The sequence below is a fragment of the Mirounga angustirostris genome, unplaced genomic scaffold (genome assembly GCF_029215605.1).
Source record: "Mirounga angustirostris isolate CCGP_5_RB_7025 unplaced genomic scaffold, mMirAng1.0.hap1 SCAF_11, whole genome shotgun sequence".
NCBI classification, from domain to species: domain Eukaryota; kingdom Metazoa; phylum Chordata; class Mammalia; order Carnivora; family Phocidae; genus Mirounga; species Mirounga angustirostris.
The window spans coordinates 81,820,949-81,832,964 of NW_026991719.1; the positions used below are offsets into that span (position 1 = coordinate 81,820,949).

At 40.9% G+C, this 12,016-nt stretch overlaps 1 protein-coding gene across 1 annotated transcript; it reads right to left on the reverse strand.

The window, feature by feature from the left end:
- Positions 1–9,443: 9,443 nt before the first annotated feature.
- Positions 9,444–11,622, reverse strand: BEX5 (brain expressed X-linked 5). The gene is made up of 3 exons (XM_045902613.3): positions 11,486–11,622; positions 10,314–10,381; positions 9,444–10,033 (listed from the first exon to the last, which is right to left on the reverse strand). Exon 3 carries the CDS (start codon positions 10,001–10,003, stop codon positions 9,665–9,667), a length of 339 nt encoding a protein of 112 aa, XP_045758569.1. The 5' UTR covers positions 10,004–10,033; positions 10,314–10,381; positions 11,486–11,622; the 3' UTR covers positions 9,444–9,664.
- Between the last annotated feature and the right edge of the window lie 394 nt (positions 11,623–12,016).

Below are 12,016 nucleotides of genomic sequence, written 5' to 3' on the forward strand. Positions count from 1 at the left end.
TGGTTGCCCTAGGGATTAAAATTAACATCTTAAAACAATCTAATTTTGTCATTTTTAACTTAATTTCAATAGTATTAAAAGGTTTGTTCTAAAATATCTCCATTCCCGGGCGCCTGGGTGGCTCAGTCAGTTAAGTGGCTGCCTTCAGCTCAGGTCATGATCCCAGGGTCCTGGGATCGAGTTCCACATCAGGTTCCCTGCTTGACAGAGAGCCTACTTCTCCCTCTCCTCCCTGCTCATGCTCTCTCTCACTATCTCTGTCTGTCTGTCTCTCAAATAAATAATAAATAAAATCTTTAAAAAAATAAAAAATAAAATATCTCCATTCCCTCCTTGCTCCTTTGTGCTATTATTGTCATAGAAACTACACGTTTAGCCATCGCATACCCATAAACACTGTTTTATAATTATTGTTTTTATGCAGTTTTCCTTTAAATCAATAGGAAAGAGTCACAAACATACATTTATACTGTCTGTATTAATTTTTTACTGCTGCTGTAACAAAGTACCACAAAGTTCATGGCTTAAACAATAGAAGTTTATTCTCTTACAATGCTGGAGGTCATAAATTTGAAATAATTTTATGGGGTTTAACCAAGGTATTAACAGGGCAATACTGTCTTGGAAACTTTAGGGGAGCATCCATTTCCTTGCCTTTTCCAACGTCTAGAGCTGCATTTCTTGATTTATGTCCACTTACTCCATCTCCAAAGCCAGCAACATAGCATATTCAAATGTTTCTGCTTCCATCATCACATTGCTTTCTTCCTCTTCAATGTCAAATTTCCTTCTGTCTTTCTCTGATAAGAACACTTGTGATTGCTTTTGGGCCCCACCCAGAAAATCCAGTATAATCTCTCCATCTTGAGATCCTTAACTTTATCACACCTGCATGAGTATCTGTGGGGAGACCATTACTTAGCCAACCACTTTGTCTTTTATATTTACCTATTTTAGTTACCTTGCCAGTGGTCTTTATTTCTTAATGTGGATTCAAGTTACCATCTAGTGTCCTTTGATTTGAGCCTTAAGGACTCTGATTAATATTTCTTATAGAACAGTGAAACTGTTTAAAAATTCTCTCAGTATTTGTTATCTGAGAATGTCTTTATTAATACTTAATTTTTAAAGGAGAATTTGTTGGTTGAGAAATCTTTTTTTTTTTTAAGATTTTATTTATTTATTTGAGAGAGAGAGAATGAGAGACAGAGAGCACGAGAAGGAAGAGGGCAGAGGGAGAAGCAGACCCCCCTGCTGAGCAGGGAGCCCGATGCGGGACTCGATCCCAGGACTCCAGGATCATGACCTGAGCCGAAGGCAGTCGCTTAACCAACTGAGCCACCCAGGCGCCCGAGAAATCTTGATTAATATTCATTTTCTTCTGCATTCTGAAGATGAATTCTCACTGTCTTCTGATCTCCATGATTTCTGATTAGAAGACCATTGGAGATAAGTGTTTTTCATCAAATATGAGAAGTTTTGGTTATTGTATTTTCAAATGTATTTCCTTGTTGCTTTCTTTTTCTCATCTCTTTCTGTGATTCCTGTTATATCTATGTTGGTATACTTGATAGTGTCCCAAGGTTCTGTGTCTCTATATGCTCTCATTAATTTTTCTTTCATTTTTCAGACTTGAAATCTTTATTTACCTATTTTTAAGTTTAATGATTCCTTCTTCAGCCAGCTCAAGTGAATTTCTCATTCCAATTATTTTCTGTTTAATGGGGAAAAGACTATCTTTTCAATAAACAGTGCTGGGAAAACTGGATATCCACATGCAAAAGAATGAAGTTGGGCACTTACCTTACACCACTTACAAAAAGTTAACTCAAATGGATCAAAGAATTCAACATAAGAACTAAAACTGAAAATCCTGGAAGAAAAAGGTCGGAAAAACTTCATGTCATTGGATATGGCAATGATTTCTTGAATATGATACTCAAAGCATAGGCAACAAAAGAAAAATAAGATAAATTGGTGCTATGGACTGAATGTGTTCCACCAAAATTCACATATTGAAGCAGGCTAGAAAAAGCCAATGTTGCCTAAAGGATTGTTAAACTCGATTCTGGTGAGGGCTCAGAAAGGAAAGAAGAGTGTTAGAAATAAAGTGTTCATCTTCTTAGAGAGTAATACATAAATAATCATGTATAGAATGTTGGTAGTAATATGGATGGTAAAGGCCATTCTGTTAGGTCTCAGAATGAAGAACATATTATTGGACAATGGAGAAAAGGCAACCCTTGTTATTAGGTGGTAAATAACTTGGCTGAATTGTGTTCATATTTGAGTGTTTTGTAGAAGGTAGAACTTGCAAGCAACAAAAATGGATTTTTAGCTGAGGATATTTCTAGGAAAAGTGTTGGAGGAGCATCTGGGTTCCTCCTGACTGCTTATCATACCATGTGAAAAGAGAGAAGTGATTGAAGAAGGAATTGTTAAGCTAAAAGGAACCAGAGCTTAAGGATTTGGAAAATCCTTGGTCCACCCAAATTGCAAAAAAAATTAGAAAGCAAGTTCTAAGAGTATGGTGGAACAATCATTTGATAAGGAGATTAGTATGGGTATGAACCACAGTCCTAATCAGCCACCCCAGCAGAAACACTGCCAATTTGAACTGAAGAGAACAAAGATGTGGTGGAATGAAGGAAGATTTTCAATTTCTTATATTCTTCAGGACAGGATAATAACCCTATTCTGTTATGAACTTGCACTATTCAAGAAAAGGAAAGAATGGCCATGAAGATGATTCAGAGATTATCAAGGCCACCATCTTCAGTATTGATAGGTTAGATGGTCTCTAACAAAAGCCATGGTAGGCCAAAACCAAGGAGCACAGCTCCCACCTGGCAGACCACTGGGGATTTGTTCCCCACCTATCAGAACTGATATGTGGTTGGGGACCTTGAAGAGAGCTGATATGTGGGAAGGGCTACCACAGAGCTGTAGCATGGGCAGCAACCCTAGGAGCTACAGGAGTGATGTTGCCACTTCAGAGGGCCTGAAAGGCAGAAAATTAAACCGAAGAAGATTATTCTCATGCCTTAAGATCTGGGATTTGTCTTGCTAGGTTTTTGGACTTGCTTGGGACCCATCACCCCTTTCTTCTTTCCTGTTTCTCCCTTTGGAATGAAAATGTCTATCTTATGCCTGCCCCACCATTGTATTTTGGAAGCACATAACTTATTTGGTTTCATAGGTTCATAGTTGGAAAGTAATTTTGCTTCAGGATGAATTACACCTAGAATCTCACCCATATCTCATTTAGATAATATTTAGAAGTGATTTTGGACTTTTGACTTTAGAGTTTATGCTGGAATGAGTTAAAGCTTTTAAGGCTGTTGGGATTGAATTAATGTATTTTGCATGTGAAAAGGACATGACTATTGGGGGGCCAAGTTTGGACTACTATGGATTGAATGTTTGTGTCCTCCCAAAATTTATATGTTGAAACCCTAATCCCCAATGTGATGGTATTTGGGGATGGGATCTTTGGGATATAATTAGATCTAAATGAGGTCATAAGGGAGAAGCCTTTAGATGGGATCACTGTCCTTATAAAAAGAGGAAGAGACCAGAGTTCTCTCTCTTTCCAACATGAAAAGATCAGCAAGAAAGTGGCAATCTGCAAACCAGGAAGAGGGCTCTCACTGGACACTGAATTTTCCAGAACCTTGATCTTGGACATCTCAACCTCCAGAAGTGCAGGAATAAAATTTTTGTTGTTTAATACACCCAGTCTATTGCATTTTGTTACAGTAGCTCAAACTAATACAATTGTAATTAATCAAAATATGTTTTGTGCATCAAAGAACGCTATCAAGAGAGCTAAAAGGCAACCTACAGGATTGGGGAAAATATTTGCAAATCATATGTCTATTAAAGGAGACTATATAAAGGTCTCCTACAACTCAACAACAAAAAGAACCCAACTAAAAAATGGGTCAAGAACTTGAATAGACATTTCTTCATAGAAGATATGCAAATGGCCAAAGTATATAAAAAGATGCTCAACGTCACTATTAGAGAAATGCTAATCCAAACAACTGTGAGATATGACTTCACACCCATTAGGACGGCTATTATAAAAAAAAAAACTCAGAAAACAATGTGTTAGTGAGGATGTGGAGAAAATTGGAACACTTGTACACTGCTGATGGGAATGTGAAGTGGTGCAGCTGCACCAACATGCTGTTTACTCAAAACAAAACAAAACAAAACCCAAAACATATCATTATCATATGTTCCAGCAATCCACTTCTGGTTATATACCTAAAATAATTGAGAGCGGAGGCTTAAATAGATATTTGTACTCCCATGTTCATAGCAACATTATTCACAATAGTCATAAAGTAGAAGCAACCCAAGTGTTCATTGAGAAATAAATGGATAAATAATATGTGGTATATACATTCAATAAAATATGATTCAGCCTTAAGAAGGAATAAAATTCTTCTACACACTATAATACAAGTGAACCTTGAAAATGTTATACTAAGTTAAATAAGCCAGACACAAAAAGACAAATACTGTATTATTCCACTTTTATAGGGGTCCTACAAATCAAATTTATACAGACATAAGGTAGAACAGTGGTTACCAAGGACAGTGGGAGATGGAGAATGGGAAGTTATTATTTAATGGGTATAGAGCTTCAGTTTGAAATGATGAAAAATTGCTGGAAATGGATAGTGGTGATTATTCCACAACAATGTGAATTTTTTTTTAAAGATTTTATTTATTTATTCATGAGAGACAGAGAGAGAGAGAGAGAGAGAGGCAGAGGGAGAAGCAGGCTCCCAAGGAGCAGGAAGCCCGATGCGGGACTTGATCCCAGGACCCTGAGATCATGACCTGAGCCGAAGGCAGACGCTTAACCATCTGAGCCACCCAGGCGCCCAACAATGTGAATTTAATGCTACTAAATTGTACACTTAACAATGATTAAAATGTAGATATTGCACTATGTATATTTTTCCACAATAAAAATTAAAAAAATGGACCATTTTAAAGTGAACAATTCAGTGGTATTTAGTGCATTCACAATGTTGTGTAGCCACCACCTTTATTTAGTTCCAAAACATTTCTATCACCCCAAAGTAAAACTACTTACTCACTAAGTAGTTTCCCTCCTTTACTCTTTCTACCCGGTCTCTGGCAATCACCAATTTGTGTTATATCCTGTGTTGGTCTTCTGATTCAGCCATAAAAAAAATACCACAGATTGGGTGACTTAACGGAAATTAATTTCTCACAGTTCTGGAGGTTAAAATTCCAAGATCAAGTTGTCAGCAGGTTTGGTTTCTCTTGAGGCCTCTTCCCTTGGTTTGTAGATGGCTGTCTTCTTGCTATATCTTCATATGACCCTTTTCTTTTGAGCAAACACTCTTGGTATCTCTTCCTTTTCTCAGGAGAACACTTATTTGATTGGGGCCCCACCCTTAAGACTTTATTTAACCTTATTTACTTCCTCAAAGACCCTATCTCCAGAATACAGTCACATTGGGGGTTAAAGCTTCAACCTATGAATTTGGGGAGAACACAATTCAGTACATAACATTCCACCCTCTGGCCACCCAATATTCATGTCCTCATATACAAAATAAAAAATATATTCATCCCATTCCAACAGCCCCCAAAGTCTTAACCTATTCCAGCATCAACTCCAAAGTCTCATCTATCTAAATTAAGTCTGGGTGGGACTAGAAGTATGATTCATCCTAAGGCAAAAATCCTCTTTAGCTGTGAGCCTGTGAAACTAAAGAATTTAAGTGCTTCCAAATAGATGGTGGGATAGGCATACAATAGATATTCTCCTTTCAAAAGGGAGAAATCCAATATCATGAAGCTTTCTGCATGCTTTCTTCTAAGAGTTATAGTTTTAGCTCCTAGGTTTAGGTTTTTGACCCATTTTGAGTTAATTTTTGTAGATGGTGTAAGTTAAGGGTCCAACTTTCTTTTCATATGAATGTGCAGTGTTCCCACCACTTGTTGAAAAGTGGTATGTCCTTTCCCTATTGAATGTCCTTGGCATCCTTGTTGACAATCTTTTGACGAAGCATGTGTGGGTTTATTTTTGAGATGTCTATTTTATCCCATTGTCCTATATGTCTGTCATTATGTGAATACCACACTATTTTGATTATTGGAGCTTTGATAACAGTTGCACTGCAGTGAATGGTTTCTTTTGAAGAGCTTCCAGTGTTCCAGTGGGAGCATTACCCTGCCCACACATTAATTTCTGACTTCTGGTCTCCAGACCTGTGAGAGAATAACTTTGTATTGTGGTAATTTTGTTTGTTTACAGCAGCCACAGGAAACCAATACAAATGAGTATTTATGCTTATTTTCAACTTCCCACATTTTCCCTGAGACAAACAGATAAACACTCCCTCGTAATGGGATCAATTCAAAATGGCTAGGATGGACTCTCACAACAAAGGTTTTAAATTGGCAAGAGGAATGAAATTTTTATTCATTTTATTGTTTATATGTTACCCACATTGGAATGAGAGAAAAGCATTACATAGTCTTCAGCTGAGGAAATCATCTTTTTTAAGACATGTGAACCCTCCCCTTTAACTTTTATTTACAGTAGTGCTGTATTTTGCATAATGTTTAATATTTTTTACATAGTAAATACCAATCTTTCCCTTTATGGTTTCATCTTTTATTTTTCTAATGCTCAGATAAGCCTTCTCCTTTATGCTTTTTCCTGAATTCAGACTAACATATATCTATATTCTTTTAGTTATTTTATTGGTTTGTCCTTAATATACTTGAGATAAAAATGTATGCACAGGTAACAACCAAACTCTAGTGTGCAATAGAATCAGCTGGGAGTTTGTTAACATTGCAGTTACCTAGGCACCATTACTAAAGAGTATTCTTGGGTGAAGGGCCAGGATTCTGTATTTTAAACAAACTCCACATGTGATTCTGAAGCATTTGATACACTAGCAAACTTGAAGGAACACTCACATACACTACTTTTTTAAAAGATTTTATTTATTTATCTGACACAGAAAGAGAGAGCGAGCGAGCACTCTTGAGCACGAGCAGGGGGAGGGACAGAGGGAGAAGCTGACTCCCTGCTGAGCAGGGAGCCTGATGCAGGGCTCCATCCCAGGACTCTGAGATCGTGACCTGAGCCAAAGGCAGAGGCTTAACCAACTGAGCCACCCAGGCGCCCTCACATATACTATTTTAAAAGGATCTAATGTGTTGATTTGGGGGTATAACTCCTCTTTGATATGTATTTCACAAGATCTATATTCTAGATAAATGAAATGAATTGCTTAGGGTCACACAGTCAATCAGGGGTAGTGCAGAGAAAATAAACCAGAGATACTTAGGTCACAAATTATACTCAGTTGTTCTAAATTCTACATGTACATCAGAATCATTGTGAGTTTTTACAATGTAATGATCCCTTGGTCTCATTTCCAATGAGTCTGATTCAACTGGTTGGGAGTGGATCCTGAGCTCCACTTCAAAATCTCAGGTGATTCAAACCTGCTGCCAAGGTTGAGAACCTATGTATTAAAGATAACAACATACAAGTAAGACAGTTGTCTCTTTAAAAAAGGCACAGTCTAGTGGAAAAATAAAGCCTGACATATATATAGGTTAGTTAAGTCACTTAAAAAAAGTATTTTCATATATACATGGGGAGGGGAGTGCCCAAACTTTAACTAAAGCTGGGGACTTCACTTTAATTATCTAAGTCCAGAGATGTCTGATAAAGTTGTAGGATTTTGTGGGTGTGGAGTAAAACCTAGCTGCCTGAATTTTTTGCCAGTTCTTCAGGTGATTCTGATGCAGTTGGTCTGTGTAGCACAAGTTGATAAATGCTGACATGTAACATCACAGTAAGTCCATGTGTTGAAATTGTTGTGTAATGCTTTCTCTGTTGTGTTTCTTTTTCAATTACAAGCTACAGTCTGTAGGGAAAAGTTACTTGCCCATAAATGATCAGAGGCAAACCTGAGCCCAGATTGCAGGACTCTTGACTCAGCTATACTTAACTGTTGTACCCTGCAACTTACCAGTCTCTATGCTAGGATCCGAGGGTACCAGGACAAATTGGACAATATATTTACCATGAGAAAGGCACAGTCTACTTGGGGACCACTGAAGACTGGGTGATGGAAAATACTCTAAAACAAGGGTCCACCTACTAGATCTCTAGTCTCAGCCAGTTTCCAGTTGTTCTGTGATTATAGGCTTATTGGGCACAGCAAAAATCAGAGCAAAGGAAGAGGGAAACTCCTTTGGATCTATGTAGGTTAGTGTGAGTAAAGACTACGGGGGATTCTAGGGTTAGGATGGTATGGACATAAAGCCACCCCCACACCTGTGTATGTGTGGCGTGAAACCTGAGCAGTGTCTGCACAGAAAATGGAGTCAAGGAAATAGGCCATATTCATCAGAGGATGGAAAGGGTAATCCAACTTTGAACACACTATAATGAGTGGCACTCAAATTTATCTAGGGGAAGGGGATAAGGAAGAAAGTCTGAGAAAAACCATAAAGGGCTATCTGGATCCCTAAGCAGCACTAGGGAAGTACCCACCTGGATTCAGTATAACTACAAAGCAGGCAAGAGCATTCTCCACGTTTCTGAAAGGGCAAAATGGAAATACAGACCACTGAAGTTTCAAGAGAAATCAGTAGGTCTTTGTCACCTTTAGGACTCTAGCACATCAGCAGTGGTGGGGACCAGTGGAGGAAGCAAAACCTAACAGAAGGGAAGGAGTGCCTAGCAGTCATGGCATTACCTAGGGAAGGGAGACACAGAAGCCTAGGTATAGAAAGTTGTCACCCCGGGCTGCCTGGGTGGCTCAGTCAATTCGGTGTCTGACTTCGGCTCAGGTCATGATCTTGGGGTCCTGGGATGGAGCCCTGTGTCGGGCTCCCCACTTGGCAGGGAGTCTGCTTGTCCCTCTGCCCCCCCACCACTTGTGTGCATGCTCTCTCTCTCCCTCAAGTAAATAAAATCTTAAAAAAAAAGTGTCACCCACTTGGCATTCAATTAGACTTGATGGTAGACATACTTCTTGGGCCCTTCTCTAAATATGAAGAGCACCTATAGGGTGCATGTGTTATCTTCATTTATAGATTAATAGGCTGACTGTAAGGAAATGTATCTGTAATAATGACCAGGTTTGTGCTTCTAAATAGGAGATCTTATTATAAGAGGTAATATAAGATTTATGTGTCTTTAAATTGTGTCTCGAGTATTTACTGATTGTCTCCATTCCCTTTATAAGCCAATTGGCAAGTTCTTTGCCTCTTACTCTTTTTCCGACACATATAATACATATGTATTCATTTTGGAAAAATGAGAAAAAATAGGTAATCAAGAAAAATTAAAGAAAATAAGAAAAAAAAGCATTCTGATATATATAATATGCATGCTTTTAAATGAGATAGTATATCTATAGACTGCTTTTTAAACTGCTTTATTACCTTCACAGTATGTAATAAACATCTTTCCATGCAAGTTGATGAAACTCCCCTGCTGACAGAAAAACTTCCAGACTAAGTCGAAATAAAATCTCCAATCAGAAAAATGACAGAAAACCACAGGTTCACCGTAAAGGGTACATCAAGAAAATGCAACTTTGGGAAGCAGGGGGCTTATTATTATTAACCTCGGCATTCAAGGCATAAGGCAAAACTCATCATGATGGTCATGGTGAGGGGGATCGCCTATAAGAATGCGCAAACTGTACCTCAACTGAAGCTCCCTAATTTTCCTCCTTAGCTCTCTCATCTCCTCCATGAACCGTTCCATATCATCTGCATCTCCATCTATCATGTCAAGGTTATTGACAAGCCTATTGGGCATATCCTCTCTAACATCATGGGCAGGTGGGGCCCAACCCGCTCTAATATTTCCTCCAGGCTCCTGGCCTTCACCACCTCCCAAAGGGTGGGCTTCTTCATTCTGCACCGGAGCCTGCTCGTCTCCTTTGCTTTCCTGGGGGGCATTTTCCATGTTGAGACTTTTTTTTCCTGCTTACTCTTCCTAGGAGATAAAAAGCAAGAAGAAGGATGCAATGCTTTGTAACAACAGGATTCAGAGCTCTGTCTGAAAAGGTTTTCCCATGTGAGAGACTTCGTGCGCCCTCTAGGGGAAGCCCCAGACCCAGCCCTCCTCCAAAGCCCACAATTTTCCCCGTCAATTTTTCCTTAGGCCACTCCTCGCACCTCCTGCCCTTAACTCGGGCAGAAAGGGCAGTGAGTCCCCCAGATTCTGTCTTAACCCCTGATAACCCTACACCACAGGGTCCCATGAAGTCCCCTACCTGCAGGGATCAGAAGCAGTCTTCCTCTCTTAGCCTTGAAATCTGCTGCAACCAACCGACCTAAAGACCTGCAGACAGAAATGCGACAATGGTCAGGACTGATAACTTGATTAAAGGGCCAGTATCAGGGGCCACCAGCTGCGTCGTTGATTTAGGCCTCCGTTAATCAAATGTTGCCACCTTCTCTTCTCCTCCATCCTGTGTCAGGGCTTCATTTCCTGCCCTTTGATACGCTACCCCGCCCTCCAGAAATGGGCACTGTAATCAAAGATGATTATTTCCAAGCCAGTTTCACCTCTTCTTTAGACCCTTTAACCCCTGTCTCATCCTTCCCGTCACCTAATTACCATTTCTCGAACACAAATGGACAACTTGCTGGGCGGGGGAGTCAAAACAGCTTGCTGGATGGTGACGTGGTTTATTTATAAAAAATTTCAATGTGGTTGGGACCCACTAGCCTTTCTGGAACTCACCCTCCTTTCACTGCCCACCATTTTATGCATCAAAATGGACGAAGGGCGACGAGGTAGTGTGGGCATTGCAAACCTGGACCCGCTGAGGTCTCAGCGCATTGTCTCGCTTACCCCAGGGTCCGCAAGCAGCGCCCACGCTTACACCGACCTGCAGGGTCAGAAACAGTTTCTTGCTCCCCGACTGTATCTCAGTCAGAAAGCTTCCGCTCGATTGCCTCCTCCGCAGAAGAGAAGTGTTTCCCGAACCTAATCTCTGTCCCTATCCTCCGCAACCATCATCTCCGCCCCGCTCCGGCCCCCTTCCCCCCGGCCCCCTTTGCCGCAGCCCACCATTTCCGGCTCCAAAATGGACGGAGGGTGGAGAACAGATTCCAGGACCGAGGCCTAGACCCGCGGCGGAGTCCGCCATCCCCAGGGTCAACGGTTGCGACCCCCTCCCTTCGCCCTTCTAGAATCAGGTTGTTTCCTCGCTGTCCCCTTCTCCGGCCCTTCCCTTCCAGACGCCAGATCGGCCAGATCCCCAGTCCTAGGACATCCTCACTGGTACCCGTTCCCAACTCTTGGCCCCTCTCGACCTCCTCCCACCAAGCCCTCCATTTCTTGCACCATGTAAATGGGTATTGGGTAAGGGGTAGAGAGAATCCTCTAAGAACCCGCTCTGGTCTTAGCCCTCTGCCACCCCAGTCAGCGCTCACTAACCTGCTACGGATCAGTGTCAGCTTCTATGACTTCCTCCTTGCCTGGGCTACAGGCTCGCCCGCCTTCAAGGCAATAGCGAGACGGCGCACAGCCACGAACGACTACCAGACTGCAACTAGGAGGAGACACGAATCCACGCGTCAGCTCTAGGTCTCGTAAGGGCCACGTCACTGTGAGCTCAGATACCCAATTATGGTTCCCACCTGCATTGCGGCAAGAGAATGGGGGCGGGAGCGTGGGCGGGCCACTTTTTTCTTCATCCCCGCCTTCTCCCCTCAACAACCCATTCCTATTTTAGCAGTCTTTAAGACCAAGTGGGTCATGATATTTTGTAGTTTATATTTTGCCTTTCCCCTGATTTCTGCTGGAGCATTTTTTTTTTTAAGATTTTATTTATTTATTTGACAGAGACACAGCCAGAGAGGGAACACAAGCAGGGGGAGTGGGAGAGGCAGAAGCAGGCTTCCTGCAGAGCAGAGAGCCCGATGTGGGGATCGATCCCAGGACCCTGGGATCATGACCTAAGCCGAA